Genomic DNA, 22,100 nt, shown 5'->3' on the forward strand with positions numbered 1-22,100 from the left:
AGGAAAGCCAACAGAGCGGCACACGATGGAAGGGGTAAAGAGTAGAAGTAACACATTTTTTGCATTTATACTTTGATGTGTTTGTGATCAATCGGGTCATACACATTCACATTTTCATCTGTCAGATTTTTTTCTATTGTAAAAGAGTAGAAGAATAGCTTTGGCCGACACAGTCCATCATTTTTGCTGATGCTTTGGGGGAATTTTGGTCTGCTTTACACACACCAGATTCTTGAATAAATAAAAAAAAGAAAATCTTGAGAGATTATGCTACATTTGTGAACAAAATCATAAAGTATTTTAAATGTTGTCAGTAATATGTTTATCGGATTACCATTGTTAACTGTTCTGTTTCCTGTTTTATTCTTTTTGAACTGAATCTGTTCTTCACAGAGTATAACTATCGTTGATTAACACAGGATCATTTTATAGAATGAGGTTACAGTGACCCGTTACACAAGTCTACTTGGCTGGTAGATGACTTTGGAAAGCTGTGCCTGTAAATGGAAACAATGACATATAATCTTTCGTTTACATGGACAGTGTTTACATTTTTCTGACGTAATGAAGTATCTCCTCAGCTTAGTGAAACATAGGCCTAAAACAGAGACCTCCACATTTCTTCTATGCTCATAGCAGCTGTCTCGGCAGGTATAGTGTTTCTGTTAATATAGCCAGAGCTACAGTTTTACAGTGAAATCTTAACCCATTAAGTGGGAGCTGTCCTCACCCCTTGCCAAGAATGTAATTCACAGTAAAAAGCAACAGTGGTTTAAATATGTCTCTTGAGTGTTACAAGTTGTAGCAAGCCTTTCCTAAGTGCTAAATTTAGAATTCTAATTTGACTAATTATCCAGAACATTTTTTGTGAATGTCCATGTGGTACTTAAAAAGTCATTTTTAGGAGTAGGAGGATAAATATAATTGTTTATCTCATTAGTTTATTTTCACCTCTGGTTCACTTTAAGTCCCAGTGGTTCGTGCATATTTCTGTAACCATAGGTTTCTTTTACATTTTTCCTCACTACACATCTTGCTGTAAAGCCAAGCTGATTCTCTGCCTTTGGTTCAGTTTCTATGCCCCAATCTTCACTGCACTCTTCACCTTGTGTGGCGCGTCCCTACTTAGCCTCGGGAGACAGGTTGCATCTACCCAGCACACAGCTACACCCAGGCCTTATTGCACAAGCTATAGAGACTAATGGAAAGGAAGACAGATATACTACCAGAGTCCACTGGCAAAGACAGGCATTTACTGGGTAATATCAGGACATAGTGTGGGATGCACTGTGGAGGAGCCAGATCAGATCAAAGCAGGAGTAGACAGAAAAGGAACATGGAGGTTGCACACAGCACCACAGCCCTGAGCTTCTGGTTACCGTCACAATTAACAAGACAAAGACAGGAAGGAGGGTTTACCAATCTGATCGCTACCATAGCAATGGTATCTGTCCACACCAAAGTAACAATACTGGACAAAACAGGAAGGAGCATTACCAAAAGCAACTGCAGCTATTATAATGTCCACATGGCAGGACTACAAAGAGTATCTGCCAATCACAACCGCAATGATGGCGACATCCAGACAGGCAGGACTAGAAGGAGCGTTACCAATAGCAACCTGCATGCAACCAATTGTTTCAGCAGCCGGGCAGATGAGAGAGGGTGCAGCAACCGGGCGGGTGAGGGAGGGTGCAGAAGCCGGGCGAGTGAGGGAGGGTGCAGCAGCCGGGCGAGTGAGGGAGGGTGCAGCAGCCGGGCGAGTGAGGGAGGGTGCAGCAGACGGGTGGGTGAGGGAGGGTGCAGAAACCTGGCGAGTGAGGGAGGGTCCAGCAGCCGGGCGGGTGAGGGAGGGTGCAGAAGCCGGGCGAGTGAGGGAGGGTGCAGCAGCCGGGCGGGTGAGGGAGGGTGCAGAAGCCGGGCGAGTGAGGGAGGGTGCAGCAGCCGGGCGGGTGAGGGAGGGTGCAGCAGCCGTGCGGGTGAGGGAGGGTTAAAACTTACCCAGGCTTCCGTCTTCATTTCCAGCCATGCGGTAGGGAGGGTTTCTTCCAGGCTTCCATCTTCTACCGCCTTAAATTTGCGTTCCACACCGAGTCATAGTACAAGCTGAAGGAGGAAGCGTTGTCACGTGGCGTGTTCCGTTCTCTCATTGCCCCCAATGCAGGGCTTCATCTTCCATTTCCGGTCCGCTGGGCTCCGCGGTCCGAAAAATTTCTGCAGGGAGAAATCTTGCGGTCTGTACAGTGGATCGTTCGGAACAGATCTGTTTGAATAGATGGATGTGAATGGTCCGTTCTCATCCGTTCCATTTGTACAGAATCTATTCTGTTCTGACCAGCGAAACAGACCGTTTTTTAACACAGGTGTGAACTGGGCCTGACGGTAAATTGTTTTGTCTGTGCTGATCATTTCCATTCACATTCCCTGTATTGTCAATAGCTGCATGTGGGACATTAGTCTATGCATTTCATATGCAATCTCTAGCTCACTTTTCCATGCACACAATAGCAGCACACCACTTTAGAAGTTATCAACACTAGTGTTTTTCCCCTCCCTCTGGACTGACAAAAAATCCTCAAGCCATATCAATTACATTCATGTGGTATTCATACGAAGAATGTCATGTACTGTAATAATTTTTCTTCCGGCACTGACATCAGCCAAAAATGATTGTTCTCTTACCGTATCTAATTCTGAACAAGTTACCCAATATATTTCATCCATTCTTTCTCATGTTTTATGTTTGCTTTAAAAATTATTAGTTAAGGAAAACACTGACCTTATACAGCAATAGACAATACAATAATTTAAGAATGTAGATCATGGGCTTGATTCACAAAGCGGTGCAAAGTGTTTGCACGCCTGTGAAAAGCCCTTTATCACGCCTAAACTCAGTTTAGGCGTGATGAGAAGAAACTCGCGCGATCTCACGCGCGCAAAGTTTTGCGCGCGTAGCGCACCGCGCTGCGCGCGCAGTGTACCATGCTTCGCGCGCAGTGTCCATTGAGCCCTATGGGACTTTGCGCGCGCAGCGCGGTGCGCTACGCGCGCAAAACTTTGCGCGCGGGAGCTTCGCGCGAACAGCAGCACAAATCGGTGATAACTCAGCTTTGCACGGCTTATCACGCCTAAAGTCTTTTAGGCGTGATAACTGAGTTATCACCGCTTTGTGAATCAGGGCCCATGGCATTCAAATTTAAACTCTGGTCAAATTTTCTTTACTAGTATTTTTCTTTACAGTATTTACTTTTGTTTCTGATACTGGAGAGAAGAGATAGCATTTTTCTGTTTTTTATTGGTGTTTTGTTCCAGTTGATATGTCCCCTCACTTCACATCCCAGTGAAAGGATCACTATCTATAGGAAATGAGGTTAACTTTTTCCGGTTAGGATCCATACATGAATAAAGACATATTTTGTAGCATAGAAAGGCTAATATGTGTCAGAGGTATGTTTTCCCATCCTTTTGATTTTAGGGTTATCCAAAAAAATAAGAGATGCAATCTTTCTATCGGGCACAGACAACCAAGAAATCTTAGCAAATGTTTACTTCCCTGTTCTAGTAAAAAAAAAGTTTTAGCTGAGGGCTCTAAATCACAACATTATATAGTAAGATAGCCCGAAATGTGGAAATGGAGAGTTGTTAGTGGAGGTAGGGCTTCCCATGCTTTTATTTCTGACATTGCCCTGATTCCGATTTGGCAAGTGTATAGTAGCACTAGCAGGTCCCTCAGAACTAATCACCTGCTAAGAAGCCACAAGGAAGTGCTCCTGAATAATGCTACTCCTGATCCACTAGTTAAAGGTCACTGGTCTAGTGAATCGACTATCATTAGACAATTATATTCTATATTTAGTGCTAGTTTTTAGTATTTTATGCTGAAACAAGATATCAGTTTGACATGTTTTCAAGAGAAAAGGAAACAGGTGAAATTTTTTTAAAAAAATGCTTGGGTGATTGATAACAGTTAAAGCTCTATCAGCAACAGATGCTTCCTTGTGTGTCTCTGTCTCGCATCCAAAGTACTTGACCTCTCTTAATAAAATTTCCACACCACCCATGCTGAATTATCTTTTTCGTGTTCAATGTCATATCTCTGAGAGAGAATGGCTTGCCTATGTTGACTGTCTCTGTTAAGTAATGAGCTATGGAACACGTGCCAGCAGATGTAAATTGTAATGTCCTTTGGTAATATAATGTGCAATATTGCAGTAAAAGTGCTTTCCAATCAAAATATTCTAGTAGAGTTGCAAATTTACAGAAGGGTAGGTAGTTCTTTCAGGTGATAATTTGTGCTACCTTTGAACCTTCACAGTGGTTTACACTGCTATCTTGCAGTTATCGGGTCCTTGATTCAAATGGAAGGATGTTAGCCACATGCACTACATTTTGCAGTGCTTACTTGGGTTTGCTGTGGATATTCAGGTGACTCTCACGGGGGCATATTATTTCGGTGCCAGCCAGTTTGGCACAGGGCGAGCCAGGCTCTCCCTGCTACCGTTAAACTCCCTGACGGCGTTAAATACTATTCCCCCTTTGAGTTGTAGCAACTCAGAGGGAGATGTAATTCGGAATCTGGCAACCGCCAGAGCCCCAAATTATTGTTGCGCGAGGCGCGCAGCATAGCGCTGGGTGCCAAAGTGAACTGATCCGGGTGCTGAAATTAACTGATCTGGTTTTTCTCATACCTTAAAATGTGTGGGTTAGTATGCCATCTTTTCAAACTGACGCTAGCATGTCACAGTTAATCTGTCAATGTTTGTTACACTGTGAGGTCCTTTGGACATGGGGCATACAGTACGATGTTAAAAAAAATACTTGATCCAGTAATACATGCTCCTGTAGGCCATTAGACCTATTGAGTTGTATCACTAAATTAATGAATTTCAGGCAGGGGTTTTAGAATTTCAGGCTCAACAGCAGTCTTTTATGCAGCACAATTATCAAACAACTTTTGTTGTGAAACAAGTTGAAAGAACCAAAAAAAGTTGTTTGCTGTTGTTCAAACAACTGATAAGACGTCAATCCAACTGTTGTATTGACGTCTTATCAGTTGAGTGAACAATAGCAAACAACTTGTGATGATTTGCTCAGCTGCCTGTGCAGGCAGCTTTTTGACCATTGTGTAGGTTTGCAAGCTGCAGGACTCTGGAAAGAAGAGCTTCTGTCAGTTTTGCAGCTTGTGCTTGCTGAGGAATTTGCATACGTTGTCATGCAAATTGCCTGGCCACATTCATTGGAGGCGTGTACTATAAGTACTATGTTTTTCCCACAAGGCTTTGCTGTTCATAAGGATTTCGTCCTATGTAACACTCCTGGTGGGGTGTCAGCCTTGCTCTTGGTTTGAAGATCAGCTTAGAGTAATTCCTGGAAACTGTGCTAGGCAGATTCCCTAAGTACAGTTAGGATTGTTTATCTGTTTGTTTGTTCTGATGCTGTTGTCCTGTCCCAGCGGTGGTCGACAGGAAACGGTTCTGATCTCTGTTCTTGGAGCATAGCTGGTGCAGCGGTTGCTACCAGCTATCACTTCTGTTCTGCCTCTCTGGATCGCGCTAGCCACTTTTCGCTAGCGCTGTGGATCCTTCTGTTCTGCTACTCTGTACCTGGATCGCGCTAGCCACTTTTCGCTAGTGCTGTGGATCCTATCTCTCGCTTGGCCCTGTTTTCGTGTGTCTGTCTTGTCTGCTACGACTGCTTGCTGGAGGCTCGGTGAGGTAACCGTTAAGCAAGCGTTCGCGTCCTCTGTTTCATGTTTGTCTGTCGATGGTTAGTTAGGTGTGCTTGTCTCTATTGTGCTTATCACGTGGAGACCGCGCATAACCGCGTGCACTGTTGCGAATGAGTGCGGTGTTCGCGGTTAGCTAGCGTTTGTTATTTTCCGCATCTTCTCATTGTATTATTTGCTGTGCCTTTGCTACCCTCGTATTCTATTCTGATTTGCCTTGTGTCACGTCTGGCGATCGCACTTCTCGCGATCGCGTTCCTGTTTCATATCTGCTGTTGTGTGTGCACTGTCGCGGGGTGGCGACTAGGTTGGCGCACACACATACAACCTGTCCCTTTGCTCGTTCTCATTCGCAATCGCCTCTCTTGCGATTGCGTTCTGCGCTTCGTACAAATTCCTGTCTGGCATTTGTGGAGGTACAGAGGATTGGTTCCTCTACACTCCCCAGCGCCATCTGCCGACAGGAATTTTCCCTCTACGGGTGCGTAGCACCTTTTGCTGGGTGCCTGCAAATATACGCTTGTGGAGGATTTCCGCCGTATCAGCGCACGCGTTGTGCGCTGATCACGGAGAAAGTTCCACAATCGTTACACAACTTTTTTTGGTTGTTGCAACTTGTTTCACAACAAAAGTTGTTTGATAATTTTGCTGCATAAAAGACTGCTGTTGAGTGTGTGTATGGGGCTTCACAGCTACCTGGTGGCAGTTTTTCAAGAAGTGAGTTATTTTAGAGGCCCTCCAGTAACTTGGCAGCTTCTCAAGAAATTAGGAGATTCAGGGATACAGCTTCCTAATTCCAGCCTCTTAGAAAATGAGCAGTATTATCAACTCTCAGGAAGATAGTAACATATGGATAGGATGGCTATATGGGCACATAAATGGCAGATGAAATTCAATGTTGAAAAATGTGAAGTCATGCATTTTGGTGGTACCAATGGTCTAGTACAGGCATGGGCAAACTCGGCCCTCCAGCTGTTACGGAACTACAATTCCCACAATGCATTTGCCTTTATGAGTCATGACTGTGGCTATCAGACTCTTGCAATGCATTGTGGGACTTGTAGTTCCGTAACAGCTGGAGGGCCAAGTTTGCCCATGCCTGGTCTAGTACCATACAAAATTAATGGGATACAGATGGGGACATCAAATTTGGAAAAGGACTTGTTAAATATTCATATTCAATGCCAAGCCGCTGAAGCTAAAGCAAATACAATTTTGGGACGCATTAAAAGGAAAATAAAAACTTTGGATGCTAGCATAATATTGCCCGTTTAACTCTCTAGTAAGGCCACATCTGGAATATGGAATTCAGTTCTGGGCATCGCATTACATAAAAGATATTGTAGTTTTAGAGCAGATGCAGAGACAAACAACAATTCATTGGGAGACCTCTCCCCTCACTTGCCCTCCTACACAATAAAAGACTGAGATCGAGGGCCCTGAAGATCGCTAACGACCCCTCTCACCCGGGCCACTGCTACTTCAGTCAGATGCCATTGGGACGGAGGCTTCGGGCCATCTACACAAAGACGGCTAGGCACAGTAATTCCTTCTTCCCCTCAGCTGTCAGCCCCCTGAACTCCCTCCACATACTCCCATCAGGGCACCCCCACGACATATAGAACTGTCACGGACAGAGCCAACTGCTGCTCTAGTATGTAAACTGGAAATGCAAATGTAAAGTAAAATGTAAATGTTATTGAAATGCAAATGTAACTGTCTGCTACTGACATATGTAACTGTCCTGTTGCTTATCTATGTTATCAATTGAAGTCTCTTCTGAGCCAAATGTACTGTGCCAAACCCAATTCCGGGCATGACCCAGTCATGCTTGGCGAAATAAACTATTCCTGATTCCTGAACAAAACTGATATGAGGGATGGAAGGTCTCACTTACCAGGAAAGGTTAGATAAACTGGGCTTATTTAGTCTGGAGAAAAGACGCTTGTGGGAGATCTAATTAACATGTTTAAATACATCTGAGGGCAATATAAAAGCTTGGCAAATAAGCTTTTTGTCCCTAGCCTTGTGAAAAGGACTAGGGAACATGATCTACGCATAGAGGAAAAAAAGTTTTACCCATTTATTTAGAAAAGGGTTCTTTACAGTAAGATTGATTAAATGTGGAATGTATCACCATAGGAAGTAGTTATGGCAAATTCTATATATGCATTTAAGTGGGATTAGATGCTTTCCTTGTGTTGAAAGACATCCATGGCTATAACTACTAGGTAATTTCCGGTGGTGTTGTTGCAGGGATTTTATCTCCTTGCCATCTGGATTCGGGAAGGATTTTTTTTCCTTTCTGGGGCTAATTGGACCATGCCTTGTAAGGGTTTTTTGCCTTCCTCTGGATCAAAAAGGATATGTGAGGGAGTAGGCTAGTGCTGTACTTTATTTTCTGGGTGAAATAAATGGACGTCTTTTTTTTCAACCCAAATAACTATGTAACTAATAAGGTGATACAGAGGTACAGCTACCTACCAACCTCTCAGAAAAAGAGATTCAGAGGTCTTTAATGGAAAATGTTCATATTTCACCACAAAATTGAAAAATTGCAAACACAAAAAAGCACACAAAACACAATTAAAAACGCAAACACAGAGTACTGAAGAAGGTAAAAAAAGCCTGTGATATTAGAAGGACAAGTACTTCCTGCATAACTGTCCCATCCTACCACCTTTACAGCCAGTGTTGAGACAATCCAAATAACCTACCAGCGTGTTTCTTTTGGTTAGGAGCACCAGGAGGAAACCCCAAGTAAAAGATGGGGAGAGTGCAAAAACTCCAGTGCAGGGTGTGAGATGGTCCTATATTGACTGTGGCTTCACTTCCTACCTTATGTTCTGTGTAGTGTGGATTGCTTTGATTTATATTTGCACTATGGTCTCATCCATTTGAGCCTGTTTTTGTATGAAGTTGCTAGTTAACTGTCTCTGCATTGTAACTTTATGCTATTCAATAAAGATTTTGTAAAAAACAAAAACAAAGGGAACATGCAGTGCTTGAAGAAGAGAACTATCCACCTGGCCATATATATATATATATATGCACGTAGCTAAAATTGTAACTGACCTCACATGCTCACCTCCGGCTCCTACAAATACAGTAGGAACTACAGTGTGTTAGCATGCGTTTGTTGTTATAAATATAACTGTGTACTTACAACTCTTTTTTTTTTTTTTAGGATCTTGTTGTAATGGGAGCTCCAGGATCATATTACTGGACTGGAACAGTTAAAGTATTAAACCTCACTGACAACACATACTTCAAACTGAATGATCAAGATGTCACCGCCAAGCGCTACACATACTTAGGCAAGTGTTCTAGTTTTTGTCCTGGTAAATTAAATCTGCTTTCCCAGTATTGAAGTTACTGTGACATCTTTACTAGCAGGAAAGGACAACAAGGCTTTTAACAGACTGAGTCCCTTATAGCCCAACTAAAAAGAATAAAATGCCTGTGATTGTGAATACTGTAATGAGGGATTACAACCTCTTTTTGGTCTCTAATGCTGTATGGTGTCTGCATCAGTGAGAACCACATAACCATTTAGAACCACATAACTTCTGGATGGAACTGGAGAAATTTCTATAAAAGTGACAGAGACAACAACAAATAAGACTCATAGCTTATATACTATATATACTGGAGGTAACAATTCCCAACTTTTATAGATGAGAAAGGGGAACCCGAAAGACATGCCTTTGGCTCGACCCCAGTCATAGAGCAATTAACTGGCAATTGGACACAGTGGCCCTTTCTATAACCTCTACTTTTCCTTCTGATTACATTTGAAAAAGAAGCTATGCAGGTAGTCCCTGGTTAACAAACAAGAAAGGGACTGTAGGGTTTGTTCTGAACTTGAATTTGTATGTAAGTAAAAATGTTGTGCTTCCTCTGTCCCCTTTACCTCCTCTGTGCCACCTCGATCCACATGCATCCTCTATGCCTTCCGTGTATCCCTTTGCCTCCAGAGTCCCCCCTGGGCCACCTCTGTTCCACTGTGGACTCCACTGTACCTTTCATTGCCCCTCTGTACCTCCACTGTCCCCCTCTGTGCATCTAGTGTTCCTTTACTGTCCCCCTGTGCCCCTCCTGACCAATTTGCCCCCTCTGTGCCTCCTTCCATTCTTCTGGGCCCCTAAGTGACTCCTTTTGTCATTCTGTACCTTATAAAGGTGTGATAACTTTGATAACATGTGAAAACTTTGATAACGTGTGATATCTTTGGTAAGGTGTGATATTTGTCTTATCACGGTTTAGTGAATCAAGCCCAATGAGTGCTTTCTGAGTGCTTTTTAGGCCATCAGCGCTTTCTGAGCGTTTTTAAGAAAAAATGCTTCCATTGATTGGCATTAAAATCGTGGTTAAATCTCTGTATAATTGCCATGATTGCATTTTTCAAAAAAATTGTGATGGTGGTGATTTTACATCAATTTTACTGCAATGCAATTTTACTGAGATTTTAATGGAAGTCAATGGCCTCAATTCACTAAGCGTATCTCCTGTCTTTAATAACGTTTCTAGAGTTATCACCATGGTGATAAGGCATGTAGTATTCAGGAAACCTTTTACCTCAGGCAAACCTAAAGTTAACTCCTCTGTCTTTAAAATAACTCCAGAATTCTTAAGTTAAAGACAGACTCTTAATTAACTGCATGTGAAAATAACTTCAGAGGAGGTAACTCAACTACAGAGGAGGTAACTTAAGGAATAAAGAGATAAGATAACTCTCTCACTGTGTGGAGGTAAGTTTTCTCTTGCCTTATTATCTCCAGCATGATCTTAGTGAATTAAGGCCAATGTGAGTGTTTTTTAAAAACGCTCAGAAAGCGCTGATGGTCATAAAAGGTCTCAGAAAGCGCGTATAGTGTGTCTACAGCCTAAAAGAGAGCTTGTTGGTCTTTTTTAGCCCCTTATACTTTACTAGTTGTTCTAGGTCACCATGAGCTTTCTGGGTATTCTGTCAGCCTGGAGACAGTGACACAAATAAGTCAGTGTGACAAATACAAGTCATCTTGTCAGTTACAGAGCTGCTCTTGTGGTACTTGTTGCTGTTACCACTGAGGTGTCACTGCAGCAAATTGTTGAGCAATGCTATTAAATGGCTTCATTTATCACTACCTTCACTGCAGCACTTTTATTTATTGTAGTTCTATACATACCATACTTAATGCAAGGAAAAGTGCACCGATATCACATAAGACTTAAGTGGTAAATTACAGCTGTAATTAGCCTCATGTCATAAGCCAGCCCTTCAGTATTAATCCTTAGCTTGTTTCAAGTTCAAACCCTGTGAAAAAGAATGTACTGTTCTACGAAAGCATTAGTTAATGAAACATGTCTGCAAAGAATTGTTTGAGGAAGATGAATAGATATCTGGAGTGAGCTTGTCACTCATCAATAAAACTGTATAATTATCTTCCTCTTCTGTGTGTGAAATCCCATGCCATTAGTTTAGTCAGCAAATCTCAGCAGACATATGCTGGCACTCTTCTGCACTGTCCACTGGATCTTGGCAGCACTATGAGCCTGTTCTACTAGTGGGCAAGTTGATTCACAAAACTTATCTCATAACTGTCTCTCCTTACCTACCTTGACCTACCTTGACTGCAGAGCCGCTTTTCAGAACTTTGCAACACAACTCCACTCTTTAAATAGGTAAGCTGATCAACAGATACATTGAGATATGATAATTTATTAGATAAGTATTGTGAATAAACCACATTACTTTTTTTTGCCCCAAATCATGTCTGTCTGAAATGGTAGGATATGCAGATGCATAAAGTGGTGGCTATACAACGTGCTAGAGACAAAACTTCTTCATCATATATTGTACTTGTGTCCATTCAGGAGTGCAGGCCTATTAATAAGGGAGAACAAATAAAAAATGGGCAAAGAATAGGAACTGAGAGCCGCCAAACTGCAGATCTGATCAGGGAGAGCAGTGAAAGCTGGTTGCCGATTAAATGCTCTGATTATGGTATACTACTGTTTTCCCTACAACAGCACCGCTTTTGCATTTACAGTTGAATGAAAAAGTTCTAATTTCTACCATCCTTCTGTTTTTCCTTATTCATAACATTTAGGAATTGTAAGCCTATTTGGCAGGGCCCTCCTCCCTGTGTGCTCAATGACTCATCTGCTGTATTGATCCCTACATTGTTACATAGCTATTTTGTGTACCATTGAATGATATACAGTAATGTCCCTGTGTAAAATGTTTTAATGTTGTAATGTCTCCCCTATGTATTGTACAACACTGCATAATATGTTAGTGTTTTATACATAATGTTTATTAATAATAATAATTAAGTTGTTCCTTATCTCCAAACAAATTTAGTATAATACAGAAGACAATTTCGGTAAACAAAAAAAACTGCTTTTGCACACCCATTTGTAGAAGTTCAGTATTGCCTATACTAGGACCTGTCTCCACTCATTGGGTTTTCTGTACGTCATTTTTTTCTGCATGAGTTGTCTCACAGTTTTGCATTGCTGTCAATTGTTTTTTTCTGCATGTGAAAAACACAGTTAGGTGTGAACTAGCCCATTGATTGATTAACCATTTCCGGACCAAGGTGATAGAGATCTACGCCCTGTTTTGATGGGCTCCTGGCTGGCAGGGCGTAGATCTCTATCACCGGCGCCGCCGCTCCCCGCCGCGATCGTGCGCACCGAACCGGCTGCACTTAGCTGTCCTATGACAGCAGGCTATGGGGTGCTTCAGTATAGGTAACAGGCTATGGGGGGCTTCAGTATAGGTAGCAGGCTATGGGGGGCTTCAGTATAGGTAGCAGGCTATGGGGTGCTTCGGTATAGGTAACAGGCTATGGGGGGCTTCAGTATAGGTAGCAGGCTATGGGGGTGCTTCAGTATAGGTAACAGGCTATGGGGGGCTTCAGTATAGGTAGCAGGCTATGGGGGGGCTTCAGTATAGGTAGCAGGCTATGGGGGGGCTTCAGTATAGGTAGCAGGCTATGGGGGGCTTCAGTATAGGTAGCAGGCTATGGGGGGCTTCAGTATGGGGGGCTTCAGCATAGTTAGCAGGCTATGGGGGGTTTAGTATAGGTAGCAGGCTATGGGGGGCTTCAGTATGGGGGGCTTCAGTATAGTTAGCAGGCTATGGGGGCTTTAGTATAGGTAACAGGCTATGGGGGCTTCAGTATAGGTAGCAGGCTATGGGGGGCTTCAGTATGGGGGGCTTCAGCATAGTTAGCAGGCTATGGGGGGGCTTTAGTATAGGTAGCAGGCTATGGGGGGCTTCAGTATAGATAGCAGGCTATGGGGGGCTTTAGTATAGGTAGCAGGCTATGGGGGCTTTAGTATAGGTAGCAGGCTATGGGGGGCTTCAGTATAGATAGCAGGCTATGGGGGGCTTCAGTATAGATAGCAGGCTATGGGGGGCTTCGTATGGGGGCTTCAGTATAGATAGCAGGCTATGGGGGCTTCTTATGGGTGGCACATATTCTCCTCCCTCCCCCCGCATCCTCCTCCCTCCCCCCGCAGCCTCCTCCACTTGTCCCCCTGCATACATAAGGAGAAGCAGCCTCTCACCTCCAGCATCAGCGTGGAGCCCGGAGCGGCAGACCTCTCCCTTCACTTCCTGGTTCCCCCTAGTGGCCACCTGACCGGCTCTTACTGATGACGCGTAGTAAGAGCCGGTCACTAGGGGGAATAAGGAAGTGTGCAGGAGGTCTGCCGCTCCGGGCTCCACGCTGGAGGTGAGAGGCTGCTTCCTCTTATTTATGCGGCGGGCGAGCGGAGGCGGCTACGGGGAGCGGGAGGAGGACAATTGCGGGCGAGGGAAGCGGCGGATGCGCGGCGATGCAGCGTCGGGATTCGGCGTATTCGGCGAACAGAAAATGGCGTCGGGATTCGAGTCCACGAATCTCGAATATTTCCTAATATTCGAGGGATTCGTGGATTCGCCGGATTCGTCGTCCCACCCCTAATATATATATATATATAGATCTATATATACAGATCTATATATATATATATATATATATATATATATATATATATATAGATCTATATATATATAGATCTATATATATATATAGATCTATATATATATATAGATCTATCTATAGATCTATCTATCTATCTATCTATCTATCTATCTATCTATCTATCTATCTATAGATAGATAGATAGATAGATAGATATATATATATATATATATATATATATATATATATATATATATATATATATATATATATATATATATAGATCTATATATTTTACTGGATTGTGATTTTAACCAAGTGGAGCCTGCAACGACCGCAATACGCCGATCGGCGGCGGCTCGTTGCGGACTAGCTGGCCTGGGATTGCACGCTGGATGTGCCCACCCGCGACGTCAACCCGCCAGCCAATTAGCAGCGGCGGCGGGTTGTTAACCCCCGATCTGCCGCATGTAAAGCGGATAATACGCTTTGTAATGTATACAAAGCGTATTATACAGGCTGCCTCCTGCCCTGGTGGTCCCAGTGATTGAGGGACCACCAGGGCAGGTTGCAGCCCTCCTAGTAAGTACCCAAGCACACTGATCCTGCCCCCTGATCGCCCACTGCACCCATCAGACCCCCCCTGCCCACCCGTCAGACACCTGTTTGCACCCAATCACCCCCCTAATCACCCATTAATCACTTTCTGTCACAATCTCAACGCTATTTTTTTAGATTAGGTCCTAAACTGCCCCCTGGGGGCTCCTGAACACCCCCCCCACACACACACACACCCTCAGATCCTTCCTAGACCCTCCCCCCTGTGTACTGTATACATCTAATCTTCCCTATAATCACCCGCTGATCACCTGTCAATCACCCATCAATCACCCCCTGTCACCACCTGTCACTGCCACCCATCAGATCAGACCCTAACCTGCCTTTTGTGGGCACCTGATCACCCACCCACACCCTCATATTGCGTGCAGACCCACCCTCAGATCACCTCCAAAAGTGCATTGTTTACATCTGTTCTCCCCTCTAATCATCCACTGATCACCCATCAATCACTCATCAATCACCCCGTCACCACCTGTCACTGCTACCCATCAGATCAGACACTAATCTGCCCCTTGCGGGCACCCAATCACCCGCCCACACCCTCAATTAGCCCCCCAGACCCCCTCTGATCAACTCGCCAGTGCATTGCTTGCATATATTCTCCTCTGTAATCACCTACGGATCACCTATCAACCACCCCGTCACCCCCTGTCACCACCTGTCACTGCTACCCATCAGATCAGGCCCTAATATGCCCCCTGCGGGCTTCTGATCACCCGGCCAAACCCTCACCCGCCCCACCGCAGTGACAGAAATTTTTTTTCTGATCACTGCTGGTACGACTTATTAGCCATGACCAGGTCACGATTTGAGAACATTCCTGCACTTCAGTGCCAATACAACCTGTCATCTAAGAAGCCACCCTGCTTATGACCGGTTCCACAAAATTCGGCCCCTCAGACCACCTGTCATCAAAATTTGCAGATGCTTATACCCCTGAACAGTCATTTTGAGGCATTTGGTTTCCAGACTACTCCTCGTGGTTTTGGGCCCCTAAAATGCCAGGGCAGTATAGGAACCCCACAAGTGACCCCATTTTAGAAAGAAAACACCCCAAGGTATTCTGTTAGGTGTATGACGAGTTCATAGAAGATTTTATTTTGTTGTCAAAAGTTAGCGGAAATTGATTTGTATTGTTTTTTTTCACAAAGTGTAATTTTCCACTAACTTGTGACAAAAAATAAAATCTTCTATGAACTCACCATACACCTAACGGAGTACCTTGGGGTGTCTTCTTTCTAAAATGGGGTCACTTGTGGGGTTTCTATACTGCCCTGGCATTTTAGGGGCCCTAAACCGTGAGGAGTAGTCTAGAAACCAAATGCCTCGAAATGACCAGTGAATAGGACGTTGGGCCCCTTAGCGCACCTAGGCTGCAAAAAAGTGTCACACATGTGATATTGCCGTACTCAGGAGAAGTAGTATAATGTGTTTTGGGGTGTATTTTTACACATGCCCATGCTGGGTGGGAGAAATATCTCTGTAAAGGGACAATTGTGTGTAAAAAAAATCAAAACATTTTAATTTACAGAGATATTTCTCCCACCCAGCATGGGTATGTGTAAAAATACACCCCAAAACACATTATACTACTTCTCCTGAGTACGGCGATACCACATGTGTGACACTTTTTTGCAACCTAGGTGCGCTAAGAGGCCCAACGTCCTATGAGTACCTTTAGAATTTCACAGGTCATTTTGAGGCATTTGGTTTCTAGACTACTCCTCACGGTTTAGGGCCCCTAAAATGCCAGGGCATTATTGGAACCCCACAAGTGACCCCATTTTAGAAAGAAGACACCCCAAGGTATTCAATTAGGTGTATGGGGAATTCATAGAAGATTTTATTTTTTGTCACAAGTTAGCGGAAAATGACACTTTGTGAAAAAAACAATAAAAATCAATTTCCGCTAACTTGTGAAAAAAAAATGAAATCTTCTATGAACTCCCCATACTACTAACGGAATACCTTGGGGTGTCTTCTTTCTAAAATGGGGTCACTTGTAGGGTTCCTATACTGTCCTGGCATTTTAGGGGCCCTAAATCGTGAGGAATAGTCTAGAAAATAAATGCCTCAAAATGACCTGTGAAATCCTAAAGGTACTCATAGGACTTTAGGCCCCTTAGCGCAGTTAGGGTGCAAAAAAGTGTCACACATGTGGTATCGCGGTACTCAGGAGAAGTAGTATAATGTGTTTTGGGGTGTATTTTTACACATACCCATGCTGGGTGGGAGAAATATCTCTGTAAATGGACAATTGTGTGTAAAAAAATCAAAAGAAATCTCATTTACAGAGATATTTCTCCCACCCATCATGGGTATGTGTAAAAATACACCCCAAAACACATTATACTATTTCTCCTGAGTAAGGCGATACCACATGTGTGACATTTCTTTTGCAGCCTAGGTGCGCTAAGGGGCCCAAAGTCCTATGAGCACCTTTAGGCTTTACAGGGGTGCTTACAATTTAGCACCCCCCAAAATGCCAGGACAGTAAACACACCCCACAAATGACCCCATTTTGGAAACTAGACACTTCAAGGTATTAAGAGAGGGGCATGGTGAGTCCGTGGCAGATTTCATTTTTTTTTTGTCACCAGTTAGCAGAAATGGAAACTTTTTTTTATTTATTTTTTTTGTCACAACGTGTCATTTTCCGCTAACTTGTGACAAAAGATAAAATCTTCTATGAACTTACCATGCCTCTTAGTGAATACTTTGGGGTGGCTTCTTTCCAAAATGGGGTCATTTGGGGGGTATTTATACTATCCTGGAATTCTAGCACCTCATGAAACCTGACAGGTGCTCAGAAATGAGAGGGATGCTTCAAAATGGGAAAATTCAATTTTTGCACCATAGTTTGTAAACGCTATAACTTTTACCCAAACCAATAAATATACACTGAATGGGTTTTTTTTAATCAAAAACATGTTTGTCCACATTTTTCGCGCTGCATGTATACAGAAATTTTACTTTATTTGAAAAATGTCAGCACAGAAAGTTAAAAAAATCATTTTTTTGCCAAAATTCATGTCTTTTTTGATGAATATAATAAAAAGTCAAAATCGCAGCAGCAATCAAATAGCACCAAAAGAAAGCTGTATTAGTGACAAGAAAAGGAGGTAAAATTCATTTAGATGGTAGCTTGTATGACTGAGCAATAAACCATTAAAGCTGCAGTGGTCTGAATGGAAAAAAGGCTCTGGTCCTTAAGGGGTGAAAAGACTGCGGTCCTTAAGTGGTTAACATTGGTTGCAGTTTTCCTGTGCAGAAAATGGAGACAGGCCCACAGCCCTTGTTCACATTACACGCGTTGCCGTATTTCGGGCAACACGTGCAGGAGGCAGACACGTACGAACATCAGAAGGGCATAGACTGCACTGTCTGATGTTCACATTGCATGCCTTCCGTACCAGTGCGGTGCATACATTTTTTTGCCAAAACGCGTAGCTGACCCATTCACTACAGTGAATGGGATCAGCCACACAACACATGAAAACGCAGATGGCGTGCGTGTTGCGTTCCATTCGCATCTGCGTGTGACAATGTGAACAAGGCCTTACCCTTGTGCAATAGTAACCTTAGTACCCTTAGGCCTCTTTCAGATGGACATCTGAACTGCACGCTTGCCAAGCAGTTCAGTCTTCTGCCTGCTGGCCATCAGTGCAATTCAAGTACAATTTAAATGCAGCCGAATGAACACCACATGTGTTAAAGGGAACCAGAGAGGATGAAGAAAAGCTTTTATACATACCTGGGGCTTCCTCCAGCTCCATACGCCTGGATCGCTCCCACGCCGCCGTTCTCCACTGCCTGGATCCGCCGGTACCGGGTCCCGTCATTGCCGTGAGTTGGCCAGTCGGCCGGCGGACGTGGCCAATTCTCCGCATCACAGGGGGCTCCCTCCATACAGGTACGCGTGTGGCTGCTCGCTGCGCAGCCGCATGCGTACGGGTATGGAGGGGGCCCCTGTGATGCGGACAATTGGCCGCGTCCGCCGGAAGTGACGGGCCCGGGAACCGGCGGATCCAGGAAGCGGAGGATGGCGGCGTGGGAGCGATCCAGGCTTATGGGGCTGGAAGAAGCCCCAGGTATGTATAAAATCTTTTTTCTATTTTACCAAAGCATTCCTCTCTGGTTCCCTTTAAGCGCTAACATGCGGTGGTGTTACAGGGTGGCAGAGAACCGTGCCATGTCGAGTCATTCAGGAGGTGAGTCATTCATCCTCCGCCCTCTGCCACTGACACTCTGCACTAATATCTAGAGGGGGGAGCACGGAAGGGCGGCCCAGGTGAGGGGGAGGATCTGGTCCTCCTCCCCATCGCTGTGTGCTGCCGGTTCCCCTTGTTCAGGCTACCTATACTGGGGGCAACTATACAAGCTACCTATTCTTGAGAAACAATGCTAACTATACTGGGGCAGCTATACTAGCTACCTATACTGGGGAAACTACACTACCTATACTGGGGGCAACTATACTACCTATACTGGTGCAAGTTTGCCTCAGGCAGCAAAAAGTCTAGAACCGGCCCTGGTGCCAGTACCAGTGTTACCAAGTCCCCGGCTGGTGATAAAAAGGACTAAAGGAGAATGTCTGGTCATAAGTCAGTTGTCTGAAGCTGAATCACAAATTGGCTATGCAGCAGATCAATGATCCAAAGCACAAGAGTACATTCACTTGTAACAAAGTCAGTTAATCAAAAGAGATTCCAAATTGTTGAGCAGCTGCAATTCTATGTCATGCAAAAATGGAACATTTCACTTTCAAAACTACAGCATTTCGTCTCCTCAGTTCGCTAACATATGGGCTCTTTCCACAAGGGTTGATTTGGACCTTTTCCTTGCATACAAATTTGGATGGGGGAGCACTGCCTATTGAAAATCAGTAAGCTGCCTCCGAATTTATATACAGGCAAAAAAATGGATTGCTGGTAGCTTTTAATCACATGTTGTATGTGAATTCCCGTAGTTTTGCATGGCACAGGTAGAGGGATTCAAATGCGTACTTGTATCAGAACAGAGATGCACACTGGCACAAGTAGAAACGGGGCCTTACAGAGTGTTGTTGAAATAAGAGGTGATGCCACAGAGTGGTATACATGACCCTGTCCCATGTTTTTACATACAGGTTGCTTGCACCAAAGTGACCATATATCTTTCAAAAAGCAAAAATATTTTTTAGTTTCAACATTTAGGTTGTTTAATATTTTCACTCAAATATAACCTTTAAATGATTTGTAAATAGTTCCTGTTTTTATATACATTTTTCACAGTGCCCAAATGTTTTGGAAAATGATATAATAAAAGATGTCCTTGTCTTTTGCATTCTAGCAAACCAACCAGACAGATTGCCTTGAATTGATATTGAAGTTTTCTGTTTCTTTTCCTCAGGATATGCAGTCACTGCTGGTCACTTCACACATCCCACTACTGTGGATATAGTAGGAGGAGCTCCGCAAGATAGTGGTATCGGAAAGGTGAGGCTTCCGTCACTATGGAGCTTGTGACATAAACTGAGCTGGCTACTTCACTTCCACAAAAGTAATGAATAGAGCCCTTTGGTTTCCTTTGTAACAGCTGAGATATAATTAGTTCATTGTTTGTGAGGTAATGCAGAGCTGCACGCCAGGCTTGGACTAATGTCAGTCTGTAGTCAGCTTATATCTGAAGGGTGGGATTTTTCTAATGGAGATGGTGGGCGTTGCGTGACAGTTCTTTCAGGCGTATAAAAAGTGTATTGTTTTCATAAACTTATCCTTTCCTTTATGAAGAATTACAAATATAATGTTTTCTCAGAAATGTTTACTTGAGATATATAGTATATTCACTGATTCAAGATTATTTAGGACCTTCTTTAATCATACTCTGAAATTTACTTGCTACAGTGAGCTTGTATACGACCTCATTCCATAAGCACAGAAAAAAAAATAGTAAGAAACAAGCTGAAATTGTATTAAAGGAACTTTATTTGAAATAAAGACCCTCCCATTCACCAGGTTAACAGGAAATAGCCAATATTATTCTACAAGGCCATGGGTCTTGTCTTCTCGTTTTAGATGCATTTGCAGACTCCATCAGACTACATATTCAATCAACACCATTAATGTCAATGTCTTCCTTTGTATTAAGAGCATTTTTAGCTGCAACTAAATTACCCTAGTTAAGAGAGGAAATGAATCTAATCAGCAGAACACATTCAATGTAAAGATCTGTGGGGAAATATAATGTTCAGTAAAATGAATGGGAATTCAAAAAAATGTGCATTTACTGCCAGTAGTCCAAGGAGGCCTCGCTACGTACGTCACAGCGCTTCCTTACATTAAATGGACTTCAATAGTAAAGTTTAGGAAGCCATGCTAAATGCTTGTAGAAAAACAGCTGTCTTTGTAATGTTATATGCATAATTTAAGAGGAAATTGGCTAGTCGGTATCATTGTATGAACTTACTCCACTGGGGGTTTTCAGTAAAGCAGTTCAAAGAGTAAACAAAACATCGCTTTACAGTAAATCACAGGAATTAAAGTGACCCTGTAATGAGAGAGATATTGAGGCTGCTACATTTATTTCCTTTTTAAAAAAATGCCTGGCTGTCCTGCCTGGATTGCCTGGCTGTCCTGCCGATCCTTTGTTTCTAAGGGTCATTTTACACTTTGTCCGTTGCAGCGCCATGGACAAAACCATTGCATCATGATGATCCACCGAGCGGCCCGACATGTATCGCGGAAACGACGCCGCTTTCAAAAAGCCCAAGTGCTGGTGATTTGGACTCTTTGAAAGCGGCGTTGTTGCCGCGACACATGTCGGCCGCTCGGTGGATCTACCCTCTTCCTCCTGCGGACACTCCTCAGCTTGCCAGTGACTCTCATACCACTCGAGGCTAAGTATCTTGCTTATTACTTATTGCTGGTGCATTTTGCACCTTACACTAGATGCACACTTGTTCACGTATGCTGTTCCAGCCCATGATGCACTCGTTTTCGGTAGGTTTTGTTAATGATTAGTTACGTTTATACGTTTCCTGTTCATTTATTTTCACTGCCTTTTGTGGGCCACTACCTTTATATAGAGAAGCACTCTGATATTATATCACAGTGTTCACCTTGCAAATTCTTATGAACCCGGGTTCTATGGTCAGTGCAGGGCCCTATTGGAACTGCATGACCAGATTTATCATTACATAGCATATGAGAGTTTAGTGTCCTTGATTTTTGCAGCATGCACTTTATACATGCAGATATTTGTCATTATGCAGACAGGTGGTTATAATACGCTTTTTTTAAGTGTTTTAACATATTGTGTATATTATTGATATTTCTGGATATGTAATAAAGCTTTTTTTACTTTTTCAACTTATATTCAGTGGTGCTAATCTTTTTTGGGCCTCTTTGGGGTACTGGTGCTATGCATGTTTTCATATCTGAGAAGAGATGGATTTGAGCAGATAGCGGGAACTTTGGGCTGTCAACTAATTTTATTTTGGCAGAGATAATGGCTACTGAGAAAGGTTTTCAAACCTCTCCAATGTATGCCTCCTTCTATAGTCATATACACACTTGCAATAAATTCTGCCTAAGACAATGGTTTCAGGCACCCTTTTTGTCACACAAATATGTAGTTCAGGTAATTGCAGTATATTCTGCTCTGTGGAATGGGAAGACAGGAGGACGAGCAAGACTGAGGTGCCTGCAGTATGTAATAAAAGCGGTTGGGCTTGCTTCTTCCACATGTCTGATTACCAACAGACATGTACAGTACATTCTGGCTTTATTTTTGCACACTATCCTACACATAGCAGA

General features: G+C 43.3%; 1 protein-coding gene across 1 annotated transcript in view; it reads left to right on the plus strand.

The window, feature by feature from the left end:
• Positions 1-22,100, plus strand: part of ITGA9 (integrin subunit alpha 9) — a 565,489-nt gene that overhangs the window by 145,487 nt on the left and 397,902 nt on the right. Inside the window, exons 6-7 of the mRNA XM_068236571.1 lie at positions 8,913-9,042; positions 19,696-19,781. Coding sequence (XP_068092672.1) covers positions 8,913-9,042; positions 19,696-19,781 — 216 coding nt within the window. The remainder of the gene's footprint in view (positions 1-8,912; positions 9,043-19,695; positions 19,782-22,100) is intronic.

Source organism: Hyperolius riggenbachi, chromosome 5, assembly GCF_040937935.1.
Source record: "Hyperolius riggenbachi isolate aHypRig1 chromosome 5, aHypRig1.pri, whole genome shotgun sequence".
Lineage (NCBI taxonomy): Eukaryota > Metazoa > Chordata > Amphibia > Anura > Hyperoliidae > Hyperolius > Hyperolius riggenbachi.